Below are 21,550 nucleotides of genomic sequence, written 5' to 3'. Positions count from 1 at the left end.
AGGAAAAGGGGCGGTTTTTATTTTACGATGGGTTTGAATTAGCCCACAATCGTATTTCTCCCCGAGATTAAAAAAAGATGGGCAATTTATCTGTTCACAGCTATCGTCCCACTAAAAAATATTTTTATGATAAGGCCTGTTTCTAGTCAGAAATGTAGTCATTTCCTACTCTTTCCTTGACCCTTTCTACTAAAAAGATGTTCACTTCTTAAAATATCCCATATACATAGGTGGAAACAGGGGAAGGGGTCAGATTTATCCCGACGGGAGGTGAACTCTATTTGGGTTATTTGAGCACGGACCCAATGAACCCAAAATTTTGAGTCGTCCAAAACAATTTTCCAACCTAACTCGTGTACACTAGATGGGATGAAAATCGAGTTAGTAGGGTTTCCAAAATTCCCTCTTATTTTTTCGTGGAAAGTGAACTAACTCAAATCATTTCCAAACGAGTCATTTCATGAATCAAACCTCTTATATTACATTCTTAACCCTAACTTTTGGTTTCTATAATTAAACTTTTCCAATACAAAATCCAACTTAAAGAAAGGCAAGAGCTTCAAGAAATACCAACAGTCTTGTTGAGCAGCCACAAGAACAATGCAAGTTCAATAGCAAAAATGGATTTCAGCCATGTTCTATCCACCATGAATCCATACACTGTAATTCCTGCTTTGTTATTCCTCAAATATATCACTGCACAACAACAAACAAATGCCCTCCTTTTAAAAACCAGATCAAATGGTTCATGAACTTTGTGCATCTTTTTACTCACCTAGCGCCTGCCTCTTTTGGAATGAGATTGTGTCCGCAAAAACTGGCATCAGTTTTGCATCATCCAAGTTGTCCTCGTCGCTGTCTTCGTCATCCGAGTTCGATTCGATGGTAGCTGCTGCTGTTGGGGTCGTCTTATTGTCGAGATCGTCGAAGGTGCTTACGACGGCAGAGACGTGCCACTTTGCAGCAAGACATGTGATGGACTGTGCTTTGTGGGTTATCTTTGCTGCACTACGGAGGCATATGAACAAGCCTGTCACCAGGCTGATGGAGCATAGCTGCATTGTCAAAACTCATACCTGTTATTCTATTATACTAACATCGCAAAAACGTTAAAATATCATCACTAGCAAGATAGAAATTTTCTATTGTAAATACCCGTCTACCATAGCAAGATTTTCATCCCAAGAAATCACAAGCAATCTCAAGTAAAGCAAAGTGTAGTAGTATTTTCTCGAGTGTATTGTAATCTCTTGATTAGTGTTAATAAAAAGTGTGAGGGAGTTGCGTTCAACAATTGCTCGAGCCAAGAACTATCCATAGTAATTTAGCCTAGTACAATAGGAAATAGGTGCATGGAGAACAAAGGGTTTTATAACGCTACATGCTTAAGATTCGGATCAGAATTCGGAACCTGAATTGATACCTGTGTGCCCCAACATTCCTTCGCATTCCGTGCAACATGATTACATTACTTACTTCTCTCTTCGGAAAATGAAAACTATCCCCACAGACCAACATGAGTTATTTTAACATATTTCGTCCTCATTTACATGCATCTTAAGAAAATTCTCACGAGATCACCAAACAAAGAATTACTCCAAGCAAAACACACTTTAACTTCAAAGTACCAACACTAGAACCACTAAAAAGGAACGTAAATTTAGTCATCCTAACTTTAGAATTGATCTTATTCGAATGTGATATTGATTTATTCATGTATCTCTTCTTTCGTCAGACGTCACAGATTTAATTTTATGATAACGAACGAGGGGGAGGGGAGATGAAGTTAAGAAAGTAGATTACCGCAAGTTGTCCAGCCTTGGAGAGGTTAACATGAGCTTTGGCCGTTGTAGTCATGAGAAGGGATATGAACTGACTGGCAGTGACCAAAATCAAAGACAACAAAATGAAGGCTCGGAAGCGATGGCTGATGATGGTGAAGGTTCTTCTGAGGCCCAAATGCAGAACCAAGATGGTGCCGACGTCGGTTTCCCGACGGAAGATGGAAGCGAAATCTTCGAGCCTGATCATTTGGAGGCAGCAGATGAGGCGGAAGAGGACGCAGACGAAGAAGAAGATGGAAGTTCTGTAGAGCCATGAGCAGAGCTCCAATGTGTAGGAGGTGATGTAGCTCAGGTACATGTTGTTGGTGTAATATGGGATTTGCTTAGCTGCGGTGATGTACCACCACATCTTGTACGCTGCTTCTGCCATGAAACATGGTACCACGAACAACGACATCAGCTCCATTGATCTCTGCAATTACATTCAAATTATTACGTTTATGTTAGACCAACCCGACTTTTCACAATAGTATGATATTGTCAATTTTGAGCATAAGCTCCAACTTTGCTTCCGGCTCCCCAAAAAGCCTAATACCAATGGTCATAGTATTATTTGATTATAAACTCATAATTATTCTCGTTCCACTTTCATCTAACCGTTTCAACCGTTTTCTTTTTAAATCTTATATGTTAAAAATAAAAATAAAAAATTTTAAAAAAAAAATTAAATAACAAATTATTTTGATTACACTATCTTAAACAAGTTTTATTTTTTTTTTATTAATTATTTAGAATTAAACCATTGAATATTAATTAGTTATATATATATATATATATATATATTCTTTTTTTATTTTGTAGTTAAAATATTATTAAGATTTATTGATTTTTTTTTTTTAAAAAAAACTGTTACATTGATTATTTTTTTTATTCTATAAAATTATTGAAAGCTTTCATTTAGTGTTCTATTTAAAAATAAAAAAAAAATTATTAATTTGTAACCGTTTTCAAATTTTATATTAACTAAAAACTATCATAATTAACTGGTAAAATATTAAATATATTCTTTTTTTCGACGTATAATAAATTTAAATTAGGTTGATTTAATCGACTCGAATGGTCGATTAGACTGATAAAATTATTAAATATTTTTTTATATTCGACTCAATCCATCAAACTTGACTTTAGATCGAATTTAAACTTGAGACGACTTAATCAAATGAATTTTTAATATACTTAATTATTTAAAAGAATTTTGAATAGCAAAAGTTTTAAAAGAGAAAGAGGTAATGATTTTGATGTATGAACAATAATAGCAATACTTATTCATAAACAAACAAATTTCACTCGATATCACAAAATATTGACTGATATAAACAAATTATGAATTGATAAAATTAAAAATAAAATTAAGGAGTGTTCATCTTCATGTTCACGGATTTGGAAATTGTGTAAGGAAAAGAAAGGAATCGTACCTGTAATTGCCTGGAATACTCAGCCCGAACCCTAGGGCTTGCTTTGGAGAGCTTATCGAGGAAGAGAAATCGGTTGAATCCGAAGAGACGGAGCCAGAGAGAGAGAGAGAGGAAAGAGAGCATCGCAACGGCGGAGAGAGAGAGCTGAACGACGACATGGAATGGCCTCTGGTGATCTTCGTCGCAATCGGAGCAGGAAAGAGCGAAGTGCGATGCGAGAGGGACGGCGATTGCGAAGATGAAGAAGATGAGGCAGGAGAGGGAAGCGCGATATGGATTGGATTGATCGTTTATGCAAATCCATTTCAGGAAGGATTCTAACCTTCTTAACTCCGGTGATTCTAATTCTGATTCTGATTCTTGCGATTCCATTGGAGATGGAGATTTCTTGCCCCTGTTTTTCATGGCTTCGGAACAGGGGAGCGGGAGATTTTGGTGCTTCAACAACCAGAAAACGAGAAAGAAAGAACAACATTTATGTATTTATTAGCTTAAATTAATAATAATAATAAAAAAAAAGTATTACTAAACTTTATAAATATTTTTAAAACTCTTTTTTAAATATATCTTTTAAAAAAATTATAAATTTCTACGACTTTTTTTATTTTTAAAAAATGTCTCGTATTAATATAAATAATATAATTTTTTATTTATAAATTTATAAGTAAAAATTATTTAAACAATTATTTATATTTTTATGAATTAATATAATTTTTCTTGTGGCAATGAGACAAACAAGCGTCAGAGGTGGGGCCCACTGGAAGCAATGTCCAGAGTGGAGTTGCCACGTATTAGTTATTTATTACTGGGACTCTGTAGTGTCCACGTGGTGCTTAGCTGACTGGTTTTTTTTACCACGCTGGCTATGCTGATTGGTTGCTTCCTTTTTAAATACACTACTCTAGTACGGCTTTATTATTATTATTATTTTGGGAAAAGTACTATGATTTGTATTTTATGTTTGTTTTAGTGTTTTTAATATATTTTAATTAAAAGTTAAAAAAACTATATTATTTATAAAAATTAATATTTATATATTCACAAAACAAATTTACCATCTAAATATTCACCCAAAATTTACAAAATAAATATGGTTATTTAAATATGTGGTCATCGATATTTTCAAACCTCTACGATAACGACCATCCAGTAGAGTTATTAAATAAATAGGTTGACATCTATATTTTAGAAGTTTGTGAAGACCCGGAATTGAAAATATACAGAAGAATGCAATGTTGGTCGGAATAAGATGATAATAATGTGTTGGTTGGATTGGTTGTGGCTTTCGTCTTGGCTATGGCAATCTTCATTGTGTGTCCACCTAAGACGACGAGGAGAGTTACTATCTACCATTGTTCCGAACATCGAATGTGTTTCTTTCGGTTTAACCATAGATTTCTGAGTGTGGAAGAAGGGAAATTTCATCTTCAATCTCATAATTTGTTGTTTGGATAGATTAAAATTTTCGAGCCCCTTGAGGTCAAGAAAACAGACAGAAATGGATGGGTTTTATAAGAGCGATGACGGGAAAAGCTAACGCCTAGGTTAGAGAACATAAACCCAACTTTAGCTCCATTTGGCCATTAATGTTCATCTCTTCTCGTTGATAAGAAGCATCTTGCATCTGCTTAGTCTCTGAGCTCGGAGATGAGAGGAATGAAACATTCTTTATAAGGGCACTCAAACCTCTCCCTACGAGACACATTTTAAAAATCTTGAGAGGAAGCCCGAAACAGGATGATACCTTGTAATAATCCAAAAAAAAAATAATAATAATAAATAATAATAATAAATTAATTAATTAATTAAAAAAAATGGAAAAGAAAGGAATGGACAAGTGGATTGAAGGGGTTTGGTATATCAACTAAATTAGCAGTTCGTAGAGGGACTATTGAAGATGATGAAGAAGGGTGGTTTTGTTTTGGTGTTAGTGGTTATGGATGGTGGCGGTGGTTGGCGTTGGCAAGGCCGACGAGGAAAATAGAGGAAGAGGGAAACAGAAAACAGAGGAATAATGTTCTAATCCGTGCTTTCCGGTAAACCTTAAGGTTCTTTGGCGTTTGTTGTGACAACGTGCAAACTTGAGGATCAGGAGACGATTGTGAAGCCTTTCCACCATTGAAGCTCCAGATTTAAGTCAATTTAAGCGTTTATTGGAAGGTAAGAAAACCCATATCATCGAATCTTTAAATCTCGATGTCTTGGTTCATATTGCATAATAAGTTATGAAATAGGGCTTTTTAGAATCATAATAAGAAGATCTACAAAGTTGTAGAAAGAATCGAGATGAAATTCGGATTGTAGAAGTTATGAAATAGGGCTTGTTAGAATCAAAATAAGGAGATCTACAAAGTTGTAGAAAGAATCGAGATGAAATTCGGATTGTAGAAGTAAGATATGGCTTAGGGATACAACGGGTATTAAAGAAAAAGTTTGAGGAAAACATTGCAGGAAACCGAGGTTGAAGATGAGCGCGTGGGACTCCGTATTCGAAAATATCGACGGCCATATCTTAACTTGTTTTACAACATGTGAGTATGTTGTTTACCTGATTAAGAGCTTAGTATGTTAAGATGAGTTTTGATGATATTGAATGTTTATTGTATATTGTGATTGTTTGCCTTTGATGTAAGCATGATATAACAGATTGCCAAAATGTTCTATGTGTTGAACATGATAAATGTATGAAAGTATGCAGTAAATGTGAGTATGTTATGCATGTTAATGGAAAGGTTATGACTCTAGGATATGCTTATTGGTTGTTGAGCCATGGTTTATTTATATGAGTATGATAGTCTACTAATTCCCGCTGAGTTCCTGGCCAACGCGCTGTGTGCTAAGTTAGGGTGCATGAGTACTCCTGACCATTGGTATATGAGATAAACCGGCCGCCAGAGAAATTTTAGACAAGTCGTATTTGACCAAGAGTGAATCTTACATACGAGTCCGAAAATTCTAAATAAGCATATTAAAAGAGAGTCAGTAACCTAAGCTGGAGGTAGTTGAGATACCTCATTAATGAACAAACGACCCTAGTAAGAGAAACTAGGAGTCAATGACGAATAAAACTTAAAAACACCTGCTAAGCTAGAGGTAGCTGAGATACCTCATTAATGAACAGATAACCCTAGTAAGAGAAACTAGGAGTCAATGACGAATAAAACTTAAAAATGTTGTGCGCCGAAAGCGGAACAAATGTACTCACAACACCAAAGTTATTCAAGACATACAATATGACACTCAAAACTTGATAATTTCAACAGCAGAAAGAATGGCATTATATAGCCTTCTGTTAAACCTAAAGATAAACTAACAAGCCAAAAAAAGACCTTGAGAATAGGTCTTGGTCCTAGAGAATAGGGCTTATGACAGTGTTCAACAATCTCCACCTTGTCATAAGATCTCCAAGTTGATAGCTAATTTGGTTGCTACCATGTCAACACACTACTCCCTTCCGACGTTGATGAAATCTAAACAATGCCAGAACTTTTCACGGGTGATAACCTTTGTCAACATATCAGCAGGGTTATCAGCTGTTCCAATTTTTAATAACCGAATATCCCCTTTGCTAATAATTTCTCGAATAAAGTGAAAACGGACATCAATGTGTTTTGTACGAGCATGATGGACTTGATTTTTTGACAAGCAAATAGCGCTCTGGCTATCACAAAATACATCTATATGTTCCTGCAAAATACCCAAGTCATTGATCAAACCATGCATCCAAATAGCTTCTTTAAAAGCTTCTGTTACTGCCATATACTCTGCTTCAGTGGTAGACAATGCAACAGTAGACTGCAATGTTGAACGCCAACAAACAGGTCCACCAGCCATAGTAAATAAATAACCCGTAGTAGATCGTCGCTTATCCAAATCACCAGCATAATCAGAATCCACATAACCAGCTACACGATTGTCAAGATTAAACATTTCTTGTTTTTGAAACTTAATACCAACATCAATAGTGCCAAGAATGTACCTAAGAATCCATTTTACAGCCTGCCAATGCTCTTTACCAGGATTATGCATATAACGACTCACCATGCTTACTGCGTGTGAAAGATCAGGTCGAGTACACACCATAGCATACATCAACGCACCAACAGCATTTGTATAAGGAATGTTCTCCATATACCTTTTGTCATCATCAGAACTTGGACACATGGAAGCACTAAGCTTGAAATGAGGAGCAAGTGGAGTACTAACGGGTTTGGTTGAATTATTCAAACTAAATCTTGACAATACCTTGCGTAGATATTGAGACTGAGTCAACCAGACTGTACCTTTTTTCCGATCTCGCTCTATCTCCATTCCAAGTATTTTCTTTGCATTGCCTAAGTCTTTCATTTCAAATGTTTTAGAAAGCTCATCTTTGAGCTTATCAATCTCCATCTGTCTCTTTGAAGCAATTAACATATCATCAACATATAAGAGCAAATAGATAAACGATCCATCATCGAGACACCGATAATACACACAATGGTCAAATTGACTATGAGTATACATATGCTCTACCATGAAATGATCAAACCTTTTATACCATTGGCGAGGGGATTGCTTCAGCCCATACAAAGATTTCTTCAATCTGCATACTAAATGTTGCTGTCCAACTACTTGGAAACCAACTGGTTGCGCCATATATATTTCTTCTTCCAAATCTCCATGCAAAAAAGCAGTTTTTACATCAAGTTGTGCAAGCTCAAGATTAAATTGAGCAACCAAAGCCAACAAAATTCGAATGGAAGAATGTTTTACCACAGGTGAGAAAATTTCATTGTAATCAATACCTTCCTTTTGTGCGTAACCTTTAGCCACAAGTCGAGCCTTATAACGTATACCAGAAGAGTCTTCCTTTTTTGCAAAAACCCATTTACAACCAATTTCCTTCTTACCTTTTGGAAGTGGTACCAAATCCCAAGTTTGATTTATCTCCAATGATGCTATCTCCTGATTCACAGCCTCTTGCCAGTGTAAGCTATCCGGGCTCTGAATAGCATCTTTGTAGCTGTTAGGAACTCCATCAATCAAAGAGAAAGCATATGCTATCGTATCATCAAACCTTGCAGGTTTTCGAATTACCCTTCGTGGTCTATTCTTGGCGATTGACTCAGGTTCCTCCACTCTTTCATTCACAAGGCTTTGCTCCTCAAGACTTTGCTCTTTTTGTTCTAAGACATCAAAGTTATTATTTACCTGATCAATAGGTTCTTCGGTAGGAGCAACCACATCAGGAGAGAACACCACCTTCTCCACCTGCTTCAATGCCTCGTCATTATTTTCAATTTTCTGCAAAAACATTCCAGACTCATCGAATGTCACATCTCGACTATTAACAATTTTACTTGTTTCTGGACACCATAACCTATAGCCCTTCACACCTTTGCTAAAGCCCATAAACTTGGCTTTTTTTGCTCTAGGATCCAGTTTTGAGTTTGTCACATGATAATAAGCAGGACACCCAAACACATGCAATTTATCATAATCACTAACAGGACTACCTGACCATACCTCAAGCGGAGTTCTCCCACCGTTTCCAGAAACAGGTAAACGATTCACCAAGTGAACTGCATAACTGAGAGCCTCAGCCCAAAATGCCTTACTCAATCCTGCTTGAGACAATATGCATCGAACCTTCTCTATTAATGTCTGGTTCATTCTCTCAGCAACTCCATTTTGTTGTGGCTTACCAGGAACAGTGAAGTGTCGAACGATCCCTTCATCTCGGCATACTTTAAGGAATGGATCATAAGTATATTCTCCCCCGTTGTCTGATCTCAGCTTTTTGATTTTCCTATCCGTCTGATTCTCTACCATTTTCTTCCACTCTAGGAAGATTTGGAGAACCTCGTTTTTGTGCCTCATGGGATACATCCAAACTCTCTTCGAGTAGTCATCAATAAAGGTGACAAACCACCTCTTTCCTCCCAATGAGACATTCTTTGTGGGACCCCATACATCGGTGTGAACATAATCCAAAATACCCTTTGTTTGGTGTATAGCTGTACCAAACTTCACATTTTTTTGTTTACCAAATATACAATGTTCACAGAAATCAATTTTTCCAGTTGTGGCACCCTTAAGGACTCCTTGGTTCACCAATGTCTGAAGCGCCTTCTCACCAGCATGCCCGAGTCGCATGTGCCATAATTTCGATATGTCTTGTTCTTTCGAACTTGCCATAGCAGCATGCCCAATTATTGTGGTTCCGTTGAGGTAGTATATGCTACCTCTTCTAGTTCCTGTAATTGCCACCAAAGCTCCACGAGCTACTTTCAAATTCCCTCCTTCCAAAATGATGCGATAACCACTCGCATCCAAAACGCCAAGTGAAATCAAGTTTTTCTTCAAGTCAGGAACATACCTCACATCTTTGAGTTTTCGTATAACCCCATCAAACATCTTGATTTGTACTGAGCCGATTCCCATTATCTTGCAAGTACTATCATTGCCCATATAGACAACTCCACCATTGAACTTTTTGAAGTCCAAAAACATCTCTTTGTTGGGACACATATGATAGGAGCACCCAGAATCAAGAATCCATTCAATGGTTTGGCTGGCTGATAGGGAGATTGTCAAGGCATCATCTGTATCAGTGTCGTCATCTTTAACCACATTGGACTTCGACCCCTTCTCTTTTAAGATCGAACAATCTTTTTTCCAATGGCCTTTCTGTCGACAATATGCACACTCATTTTTATCAAGTTTTCTCCAATTATCAGATCTACCTCTCGACTTTAATCGAGACTCTCCACATTCGTTCCTTTTCCAGGTAGAAGTTCTTCCATGAGCAGTGAGAACATTTGAGCTAGAGCTTTGATACGTCTCCTTTTCCTTCTTTCGCATCTCATTGTTTATTAAGGCATTTGAAACATCTTCAAAATCAATATTAGTGATTCCATGTAGTAGGGTTGTTACTAAAAACTCGTAGGATTCCGGCAAAGAGTTTAATAACAACAACGCCTTGTCCTCGTCATCAATCTTAACATCAAGATTGAGCAAATCAGTGATGATTTTGTTAAAATCATCCAAATGCTCAGCCATTGAGATACCTTCCTTGTAGTCAAAACGGAAGAGTTTCTTCTTCAAATAGAGTTTATTTTCCACACTCTTCTTCATATATTTCGCTTCAAGCTTGTCCCATAATTCTTTCGCCATGGTAACCTTCATAAATGGATATTTCTGATCCTTGCCAAGACAGGATCGAATAATTCCACAGGCTTGCCGATTTAATTTTGTCCATTCTGCTTCTGTCATGTCTTCAGGCATCTCCTCTTGGAGAGAAACATCGAGGTCTTGCATGACCAGCAAATCGCTAACTTCGCCTCGCCAAACACCAAAATTATTGGTTCCATCAAATTTTTCTACTTCGAGATTGGAACTCCACACTCTCGATCCACGTCGTGATGGTTCGGCCATTTGCAATAATTAATCTGGATGTAACTCAAAAACACAATTCTTGAAAACTGATTTTCAAGAGAATAAACACGATTGTGAGCACGTCTAATGGTCGATGAGGCCCAAACTTTCACAATACCCCCAAATACCACAATAAGGCTCTGATACCACTTGTTGTGCGCCGAAAGCGGAACAAATGTACTCACAACACCAAAGTTATTCAAGACATACAATATGACACTCAAAACTTGATAATTTCAACAGCAGAAAGAATGGCATTATATAGCCTTCTGTTAAACCTAAAGATAAACTAACAAGCCAAAAAAAGACCTTGAGAATAGGTCTTGGTCCTAGAGAATAGGGCTTATGACAGTGTTCAACAAAAAATACCTAAAAAGATTAGTTATGAATTCATGAAAGATAAAGTTTACTACTTACTCGGTAATTTAATTACTCATCAAAATTATTTAACTTTTCTTTCCAGATTTAGTTGATGCAGACAACCGAAGACGAGGACGAGACCAGCGGGCTAGAGACTATTTGGGAATCCATGTTTGTGTCTGTTTTGTGTACTTATGCTTTCATTGTCAAGAAGTTACTTCGGTTGTTTTAAGTTTTAAATAGCATGGTTTTAAATGTTTTACTGGATGTTTTTGGAAATATTTTTGAAATTTATGATTGGTTGTTGGAGTTTATTATCGATGTTAGTGGTAGCTCTTGTGAATCGCGTTGACGATGAGCGAGTGTTACATATCTGTTAGCGGTGGACTTGGGTTATTACAAATGATATCAGAGCTAGACACTGAGCGGTGTGTAAGCAAGGGCGTTGGACCCCGAAAGGGGTGGAATGTGAGATCCCACTTCGATTGAAGAGATGAACGAGTGCCAGCAAGGATGTTGAGCCCTGAAGGAGGAGTGGATTGTGAGATCCCACATCAGTTGAAGTGGGGAACAAAGCATTTTTTATAAGGGTGTGGAAACCTCTCCCTAGCAGACGACATCGGGCAGTGGGCCAGCGAGGACGCTGGGCACCGAAGGGGGTGGATTTTAAGAACACACATCAATTGGAGAGGAGGAACGAATGCCATCGAAGATGCTGGGCGCCGAAGGAGGGTGGATTGTGAGATCACACATCAGTTGGAGGGAGAAACAAAACATTCTTTATAAGGACGTGAAAACATCTCTCTACTAGATGCCTATTAAAAACCTTGAGAGGAAGCTCGAAAACGAAAGTCCAACGAGGACAATATTTGGTAGCGGTGGGCTTGGATTATTACATAGTCATATTAAGAATGTTGGAGTCACAAGAGTTGGTAAAACGTCTCTTTAAGACTTTTATACAAGAGCTCTCTCTGAGAGAACTGGTCACTAATCATGAAACCAGCTAGGCTATAAAAGAGTTGGGCAGGGAAAACGAAAACTCATGATTCCATAATAAAGTAAGCTATCTCACTCAAACTGGATAACATCATTTCTTCTCATAAAGAAGAAGGAAAGAGATTGAGAGATGAAAATGGTAAGCTTAGGCAGAGAAAATGGGTGGAATGGGCCAAGAGTTTGGTAGGACCCTTCCCTGTTAAGGTACCAGCCAACAAAGACAGTCTTATTTCCTGTCTTAATCAGAGAACAAAGCACATGCTTAACTACAGATACACGTGGTTTAGACCCACAGTTACAGAGAGGATTCAACATCACCAAAATAGGCATATATTGGATCAATAATGTCAAAATGATATACAGTTGTTCTCAAGTTCTAGACTGCAAATGATGATAACAAAGTGTTGTAAATCAGATGCATAATTAATGAAGAATATATGGAATAGAAGATACATACTTGAAGAATTGAATACCAAAGAAGACTCAGAGCAGGCCTTCCAAACTTCTCCACCAGTTGAATTGAAGAACAAATTCAGATGGGAAATCATCCTGAAATTCAACCTCTATTTTCTTCATTAGAACAATATAACATCAGCATGTATGATAACTATAAACAGTTACGTTTGCAGTAATGATCAAACAATCAAAATCAAGTTGGGTTATCAGAGCTCAAGCCCCCACTAGCAAATATTATTCGTTTTGGCCCATGTATTGCCACTAGCCTTACGATTTTAAAACGCGTCTACTAGGGAGAGGTTTTCATACCCTTATGAGAAATGTTTTGTTCTCCTTTCCAACAGGGCCAACGTCTGGGTTGGCACACCGCCCGGTGTCTGGCTCTAATACTATTTGTAATAGACCAAGCCCACCACCAGCAAATATTGTCTGTTTTGGCCTGTTACGTATCGCTGTCAGCCTCACGGTTTTAAAACGTGTCTACTAGGGAGAGGTATCCACACCCTTATGAGGAATGATTTGTTCTCCTCTCCAACCAATGTGGGATCTAACAATCCACCCCGCTTGAGGGCCAGCGTCCTCGCTGACACACTGCCTAGTATCTAGCTCTGATACCATTTGTAACAGCCCAATCCCACTGTTAGTAGATATTATCCGCTTTGATCCGTAACGTATCGCCACTAGCCCTACGGTTTTAAAACGCGTCTACTACTAGGGAGAAGTGTCCACACCCTTATGAGGAATGTTTCCACACCCTTATGAGGAATGTTTCCACACCCTTATGAAGTGTCCGAGATGAGATCTCATAGACATAGTACACCATTTGACATTTCTATCACATAGAACAGAAAAGGTTATTCACTCATAAACTAGAATCAATACCCATTACCTAAAAATATACAAACATATATTGCACATACAGATTTATGAATCATGCTTCAGCTTCTATACAACAAACAGAGTTGTGGAAAATGACCTCCTCCACGGCTAAGATCTGGCAAAGACACCCCAGATTTTAGCACGGCTAAGACTTACCAACAGCTTCTTTGACCCCTCAACATTCATTTCAACAAGCTTTTGTAGATACAAAGCAGCACCAGCAGCAGCCATCAGCTTTCTACACTTGCTTGAAATCACAACCGAGGCTAATAATGAAACAGGGTACTTCTTATCCAGATTCAAGATTGAAGGATCTAAGAGATGAACTGCACTTACAATTCCCCTCTCCTCTTTCTGGAAAATTCTTCTGTTACCATTATATTGTAATAGAGAAGACAACGCCTTAGCAGCTGCTGTTTTCTCATCAACAGATTTACCATCCAGCATATTAATTAAGGGTGTAATGAATCCAGATTCCCCCATTTCTTTTCTTGCTTTTGCGCAGAAGCTGAGCTCGTAAACTGCTCGAGCTGCTGCAATTCGCGCACCTAATACTCCGCAACTCAAAACTGGAAGAAGCCGATCAAGAAATCCCTCTGAAATAAGAGTTTCTGCAATGGGGGAATAAGAAGCCAAGAGGCTCAAAAGCTCCACAGCCACTCCAAGACTACGAACTGATGGAACCGAATCCCAGAAAATTTTCAAGAACTCGATCCCACCTTCTTTAACGATCAAGAGCTTCAAATTATCATCATCTACAACTAAATTACACAAACAACCAATTGCATTTTCTTGAGCCAATGGAGTTCCAGAGGTCAAAAGCCCCAAAAGAACTATAACCCCATTTTCTTCGATGAAATTCTCCTTGATTTCGTTAAATGATGCAAGATTTCTCAAAACCGCAGCTGCAGAGGCTTGAGAACCGGGAGTTCCGGCCTCACAAATCTCCAACAGAGATGAAATCCCTCCTCTGGAACCGATTGACCTAGCATTTTGCCTGGAAATACTCAGAGATTGGAGAGCTAAACAGGACTTCTCTTTTGCAAAACCGCTACCAGAATCGAGAATCCTCAGCAAGTGATTCAAAAGCACGATTCCTTCAGCAATCATTACATTCTTAACACCATCCACCGTAGAAACAATGGAAATAGCAGCAACAGCCTTCTCCTTCAATTCTAAAGAACTGGAATCCAGTAGCCGAACCAGAACAGGAACAGCCCCTTGAGCCGCAGCAATGGTGACATTCTTATCATCCTCATTCAACAACTGCAACAGCGAATCAATAGCCAATACTCTGGATTCAATGCTTCCAATCTGTAACCTAGTGATCAAATTCCTGGACTCCGCCCGCACGGCCTCCCTTCTAGACGAGGAACTCGAAATCACACCGTCGTGAAGAATCTCACTCTTAATCAACACATCACCATCTTTGAGTAGGCAGTCTAACTTCGTGAGAACGGAGAGAATATCGCTTTGAGTCTTGAGTTTACCATCGGAAACTCCCGGATTGCGGCACTTGTGCGAGAGAGAAGCCGCCTGAGTAAGAGTTTCCATAACAGAATGAAGGAAATCGAGAGAGAGCGGATTGGAAGAAGAGTTGGGAAACTCAGAAACATCGATCAATTGAGCGCGAAGATCCGAGAGTTTGGTGGCCATGGAAGACCATTTGCCCTTGAAATCGTTGATGAGTGGAATATCATCAAGAACAGAAGAAATGAGATTGTTAGAGAGAAGGAAATGGCTGTTTTCTGGAGGTACTTTCATGGCGTTGAGTGAAGGAAGGAAGAATGGAGACGGAGATTCTACAACGAAGAATCTGCGAAAGGTATGAGAACGCCTCCAAATTTGCAGGTACTTGTAGAAGAAAATCTCACGCACAAATAAATAAATAATATTAACAATAAAATTATAAAATTATTATTAAATCCTACCTAAATTATAAAAAAAAAAAATATATATATATATATATATATATATATATATATATATATATATATATATTACCGTTACGACAGCTACTGTTATTTGTAAATATTTGATATTTAAGTCGGTTAAGATTTTTTTAAATAATTAAAAAAAATCCAACTACTCCTAAACTGCCCCAAACCTTAAATTTTTTATAGTTTCAAAAAATTTTAAATTAATATTGTAATATTTATTTAAATTTGAAAATTGCAAATCTACCTGTTTGTACATTATTTTTATATAATCTATGATATGGAAGATTTTTTTACCCGTTTTTTTTTTTAATAACTTTGACATCTTAGGTCAAATTGTTAATTAATTATTTTTGGAATTTAATAAAAGTTAGATTATTAGCTTAACTAATTATATTTATATATGTCCCTACCGTTAAATTAGTTTATTGTTGATTTTTTAAATAATATTTAGTTTCTATTAACTTTCCTTTATAAATTGTGAAAATACATTAAAAAAATATATATTATTATTTAATAATTTTGATAAAAAATTATTAAAATCAAGATTTATTAAAAAAAAAAAACAGTAAATAAAGAAGAGTTGGAACAATTGGGGTGTGTGTTAATTAAGAAGGCGACCTCTTGTGTCTCCTTGTCTATAAAAAAAAAAATATTATAAGATAATTGTTTGACAGCGGATTTTTAATAAAATTTTAATTTTAAAATTTTAAGAAACTAAATTTATCATTTTAATTTTCTTCACAAAAGAATTTATTCTTTGAGTGAGATAATGCAACTCCAAAAGAAAAATTATTTTTCTCTCATAAATAAAATGCTTATGGTCTTCAATTAAATCCTCTTATTTATTCTTAGTATGCTCGATGGTTGTAGCTCTGTTTGATCTTCCAGATCATAAACGATTTCTTGATATTATTAGTGTGTGAGTTTTTTTTGTGTTGTGAGTAGTTCGTGACTCTACAAGTTTTGTGTCGAAAAGGTTTGTTTGGTATTATTGAGGTATAACCAACATGATGGGTGATTTCGAAATCGTTTGAGGAATTAATATACTCACCAGTAATAATTACAACACATGGGCAACATGCATGATGTCGTATTTACAAGGATAGGACCTTGGAGAGGTCGTTGGCAGGAATGAAACTATGTCGTCAGATGAAAATCCTAATGGCACTTTGTGCAAATGTGTTACAGTCATATTTGGGATGACAAGACACCGTAAGAAGCATGAGACACGTTCGTCATGTTGTTCTTAAAGAAGAACGATATGAGGCTGCAACTTTCTAGAGGAGTTGTTAGCAATATGACAACGTGACATGACGATTGCTTAATACTTTCATATGGTCAAGTCGATCTGTCGGGAGATTACTAAACTAGATTCAAAATACGTTATTGGAGAACCTCGAATTGAAAGGATCATTCTCCACGGATTGCAACCAAAATATAGAAGTTATGTTATTGTTGTACTGGTTCACTCAACTATCACTTGTAGAGTTTTAAAATTTGTTAGCGAGCCAAGAAGTCATGACTAGACAAATGAGAGGCATCACGTGAAAATGGGAGCAAGAATAATTCGTTTACCAAACATGGATACAAAAATGGCGACAAAGGAAGAAGTCACTAAGGAACTAAACAACCTGGAGAGCTCACAAGAACGACAATAAGAGTTCTTAATGGAAGAGATTGGAAGATATTTGCTACAATTGTAAGAAGAAGAGTCGCATGTCCAAGGATTGTTGGTTCGGGAAAAAGTGTGTCGAAAGCAATGTGGCAACGTCGAAAAAGAAGATTGAGGATGAATAGATACAAAGGCAATACGTGTCATAGAAGAAGACGAGCTAGCGCTCATGACAATGATGGATGAACATATTGATTATGAAAATGAATATATCATTGATTCAGGATGCTCAAACCACACGATTAACAATCAGAGTGGTGCAACAGAAGCGGGGTGACCCTCGGAGAACGAAGTATTACCAAACTATGACAACATTGAAGAAATTCTACCGAAGAAGGGGGAGCAAACTGTACACATTTGGTTAAGTGTTGATGTGCCTGAAGATCCAAGTGACACTGATGTTGGTGTGCAAGAAGTGACTCAACCAAGCGAATCTAGTGAAACGGAAATGACACCTCAACAAATTAAAGGTAAAAAAGAATCCAAAATATGACAACACACCTATTATAGAATACGAAATTAAAGAGCTAGACTTATGAAGAAGCATCACAACATATGGCTGGGCAGAAGGTAATAGAGCGGGTCAAAGAAGATGTCAAACTCATCTTTTGCAAGTGGGTTTACAAAATAAAGCATCCCCAAGATGAACTAATCGAGAGATACAAGGCTCGAACTGTAGCTCCTGGGTTCTGATCTCAACAATATGAACTAGATTATGATGAAATGTTTAATTCAGTGGCAAAGATCACTACCGTACAAGTTCCTTCAACACTTGCAGTAAGTAAAGATTGGAAATTATGGCTAATAAATATGAATAATGCTTTCTTACACGGAGAGTTGGACGGGAAGATCTACATGATCCAACTGAAGGAATTTAAGAATGCAGTTGGAGTCATGAATCAATATATGCAAAGTCCGGAGAAGCCTCATTTAAATGTAGCTCGACAGATCCTGTGATATGTTAAAGGTACAATTGGCTGTGGTTTTTTTGTACAAAAGAAGTGAAGACGGCCACCTAAATGGATACTGTGATTCTGACTATGCAGGATATCATGATACCCAAATATTAAGCTTGAGTATATGTTTAAGCTCGGTTCGAGATCAGTTTCTTGGTGTAGCAAATGACAACCAATAGTATCATTATCAACTGCTTATTGCTGAAGCATCTCAAGAACGTGCATGGTTGAAACTCTTAACAGAGGGTTTGCACCATAAAACTGAGTATCAAATACAACTTCAGCGACGGTTCATCTAATAACAGAGGATTAAAATTGATTAAGTCCATTAAATCTTTTATTACATATCAAATTTTATTAAATTTTAGTAATAATTAAATAATTAATAGATTAAAAGTAATATATTAGACACAATATTAAAATTTTAAAACGAATTTCAAAATAAAAACATTTTGTTGATGGGTCCATCAAGATTGAAACAACCGTGAGTTTGATCGATCGGACGGCCAGGAGAAAGTAAACGAGTTGGGGCCCACATTTGATGATTAAACCTCACCTGTATCCAAACCCATCCTTCTCTTCTATCTAGGGTTTTCGCTCACTGAACTTTCGCCAAGAATTCTCTCTTCCACCAACACCTCGCTATCTAATTTCAATTTTGACCTGAATCAATCCGATTCGCTTCCCAGGGCGACCCTGATAATCCAACTTTGTAAGTTTGCTTCCCTCTTTCTTCTTCTCTGCGTGCTCTGGCTCGAGTTTTCCGCGAGAAATCTCGCAATTTCTGAGCGTTGATTTTCATTTTTGTAATTGTTGTTTGGAATTTGAATATTCTGCGTGTGAGGAAGTGGGAGAGAGCGTTGTATTTTCGTTTTTATCTATATGGGGAAATCTGGGACTCGTAAGAAGAAGGGTGGTTCGAATCATGCTTCTTCGGCTGTTAATTCGACTCCAAATGCTAATGGGGGTGTTGATTTGGATTCTTCTATCTTTTTGAAAAGAGCTCATGAGTTGAAAGAAGAGGGGAATAAAAGGTTTCAGAATAAGGATTTTGTTGGTGCTCTTGAACAGTATGAAAGTGCGCTTCGTCTTACTCCCAAAACCCACCCTGATCGAGCTGTGTTTCATAGCAATAGAGCGGCTTGTTTGATGCAAATGAAACCAATTGATTATGATACTGTTATTGCTGAGTGTAACATGGCCCTCCAGGTCCAGCCTCGATTTGTTCGTGCTCTCCTTCGGAGGGCTCGTGCTCTTGAGGCTATTGGGAAGTATGAAATGGCAATGCAGGACGTGCAGGTCTTGTTGGTCGTCGATCCTAACCATCGAGATGCTCTTGACATCGCCAAACGGTTGAGGGCTGCTGTTGGACCTCGCCAGGAGGCTCAACAGGACCTTCAGAGCCGTCCGTCTCCTGCTGCTTTAGGTGCCTCGGCTGTTGGTGCTCCCATTGCAGGCTTAGGTCCATGTCTGCCTGCTCGACCGGTTCAGAAGAAAGTGGCAGCTTCCATGGGGGGTGCTACAGTACTGCTAAATAGTAAAGTGGAGAGGCATCAGGGTGTTCTAACTACTGAAAATGGCCCAAATGAACCCAAATTGCAATTTCCCAAAGTAGTCTTGAAGCCTTCAAGTGGGTCTTCTAAGGCTCCTAATGTAAGTGAAGATAAACTGAAGGAAGATTCACTTTCTTCCTTGTCATTGCATGCTCAAAGTCGAACCCAAGAACCTAAGGTTCAGTTGAGGCCTTTGAAGCTTGTCTATGACCATGACATAAGGCTTGCCATGATGCCAGTGAATTGCAGCTTCAAAGATCTTAGAGAGATTGTGAGCAAACGTTTTCCGTCGTCAAAATCTGTTTTGATCAAGTATAAGGACGCAGATGGGGATCTGGTGACGATAACCTGTACAAGTGAACTCAGACTGGCGGAGTTTTGTGCCGATAGCTTTGTTCCTAAGGACCCTGAAGTAGATAAACCTGCTTCATTTGGAATGCTTAGATTGCATGTTGTAGAGGTGAGTCCTGAGCAAGAACCACCTTTGTTGGGAGAAGAGGACGAGAAACCTATCGAGAGTGAAGAATCCAAGGGAGATGACAGTGGGCACGTTTCACCTCTCGGGGAGTCTGTAGCAGAAGCTACTGATTCTGAAAATGATAAGAAGATAGAGAAAGAAGTTCCGAAGGAAAAACCAGGAGCTTTGGAAGATCCCGAGTGCAAGGAAGTTGAGATGGACGATTGGTTATTTGAATTTGCTCAACTTTTCCGAACGCATGTTGGTATTGATCCAGATGCCCATATAGATTTGCACGAGATTGGAATGGAGCTCTGCTCCGAGGCTCTTGAGGAGGCGGTAACGAGTGAAGAAGCTCAGAAGCATTTTAACAAGGCAGCATCAAAATTCCAGGAGGTTGCTGCTTTAGCTTTCTTCAACTGGGGTAATGTTCATATGTGTGCTGCAAGGAAACGTATTCCTTTAGACGAGTCGTCTGGAAAGGATATCGTGGCAGAGCAGCTTCAAACTGCTTATGAATGGGTGAAGGAGAAGTACACCCTAGCAAGAGAGAAATACGAAGAGGCGCTTTTGATCAAGCCCGACTTTTATGAAGGTCTATTGGCTCTTGGCCAACAGCAGTTCGAAATGGCTAAACTTCATTGGTCTTTTGCACTAGCTAAGAAAATCGACCTCTCAAGTTGGGATTTTACAGAAACACTCGAACTTTTCGACAGTGCAGAAGAGAAAATGAAAGTAGCGACCGAGATGTGGGAAAAAATGGAGGAGCAGAGGGCGAAAGAGCCGAAAGATCCAACCGCAAGCAAGAGGGAAGAGTTACTGAAGCGACGAAAGAAACAGGCAGGTAATGCAGACAGTGAAATGCAGGGAATAGGTGGTCAGTTTGAGGTTTCATCCAATGAAACTGCTGAGCAAGCAGCACTAATGAAATCCCAAATCCATCTTTTCTGGGGCAATATGCTGTTTGAGAGGTCCCAAGTTGAATGTAAAATAGGAACAGGAGATTGGAAGAAGAACCTCGATGCTGCTGTAGAACGATTCCGACTTGCTGGAGCTTCCGAGGCTGACATTTCTGTCGTTTTGAAGAATCATTGTTCGAACGAAAATGCTGTGGAAGGCGACGATAAGACGAGTCTAGACATAAACAAGAAAGCGAATCAAGAAAAGGAAGATATCGTTAAGGAGGTCGATCAAGCATCTGGGTAGCTGATAGAAAGGATGGTACAATCACTTTATAAAACCAAATGCCAAAATTCATTAGAACAAACGAAAGAAAAGAAATCACATTGTTTCAGCCTGGCTCCGTTCGACCGTCGCATTGGAGGATGACAGACACTCGGAGCGGGCAGGTTATGAACTCGGAGTGGTAACTTTCTTCATAATTTGACAAGTAAGCAAATAATTTGTGTGCCAGATTGATTGGTTGATGATTTTTGTGTTGGAAGAAACGAAATGAACTGATATTCTGGTTTTGCCTCAGCATAAGTTTTACCATATTGTGGTCAGATTTTGTTGTTGCATATCTGTTTTCCCCTCCCATATTCTTGATGAGCATGTCACTTCATGTAAATATCATAGCAACTGAGTTCAAATTTGGTTGGAA

General features: G+C 38.1%; 3 protein-coding genes across 3 annotated transcripts; 1 reads left to right on the top strand and 2 right to left on the bottom strand.

Annotated features, from left to right (window-relative positions):
• Positions 1–487: 487 nt before the first annotated feature.
• On the bottom strand, positions 488–3,720 carry LOC111783244. Its single transcript, XM_023664155.1, has 4 exons — positions 3,260–3,720; positions 1,804–2,256; positions 776–1,055; positions 488–696 (listed from the first exon to the last, which is right to left on the bottom strand). The coding sequence occupies exons 1-4, from the start codon at positions 3,662–3,664 to the stop codon at positions 560–562; spliced, it is 1,275 nt and encodes a 424-aa protein (XP_023519923.1). The 5' UTR covers positions 3,665–3,720; the 3' UTR covers positions 488–559.
• A 9,610-nt stretch (positions 3,721–13,330) lies between these two features.
• On the bottom strand, positions 13,331–15,232 carry LOC111782627 (vacuolar protein 8-like). Its single transcript, XM_023663410.1, has one exon. The coding sequence runs from the start codon at positions 15,131–15,133 to the stop codon at positions 13,478–13,480; it is 1,656 nt and encodes a 551-aa protein (XP_023519178.1). The 5' UTR covers positions 15,134–15,232; the 3' UTR covers positions 13,331–13,477.
• Positions 15,233–18,533: 3,301 nt separating this feature from the next.
• Positions 18,534–21,550, top strand: LOC111783023 (protein CLMP1-like). Its single transcript, XM_023663897.1, has one exon. The coding sequence runs from the start codon at positions 18,820–18,822 to the stop codon at positions 21,151–21,153; it is 2,334 nt and encodes a 777-aa protein (XP_023519665.1). The 5' UTR covers positions 18,534–18,819; the 3' UTR covers positions 21,154–21,550.

Source organism: Cucurbita pepo, chromosome LG20, assembly GCF_002806865.2.
Source record: "Cucurbita pepo subsp. pepo cultivar mu-cu-16 chromosome LG20, ASM280686v2, whole genome shotgun sequence".
NCBI lineage: Eukaryota > Viridiplantae > Streptophyta > Magnoliopsida > Cucurbitales > Cucurbitaceae > Cucurbita > Cucurbita pepo.
This window is presented reverse-complemented; position numbering and strand designations above follow the sequence as displayed.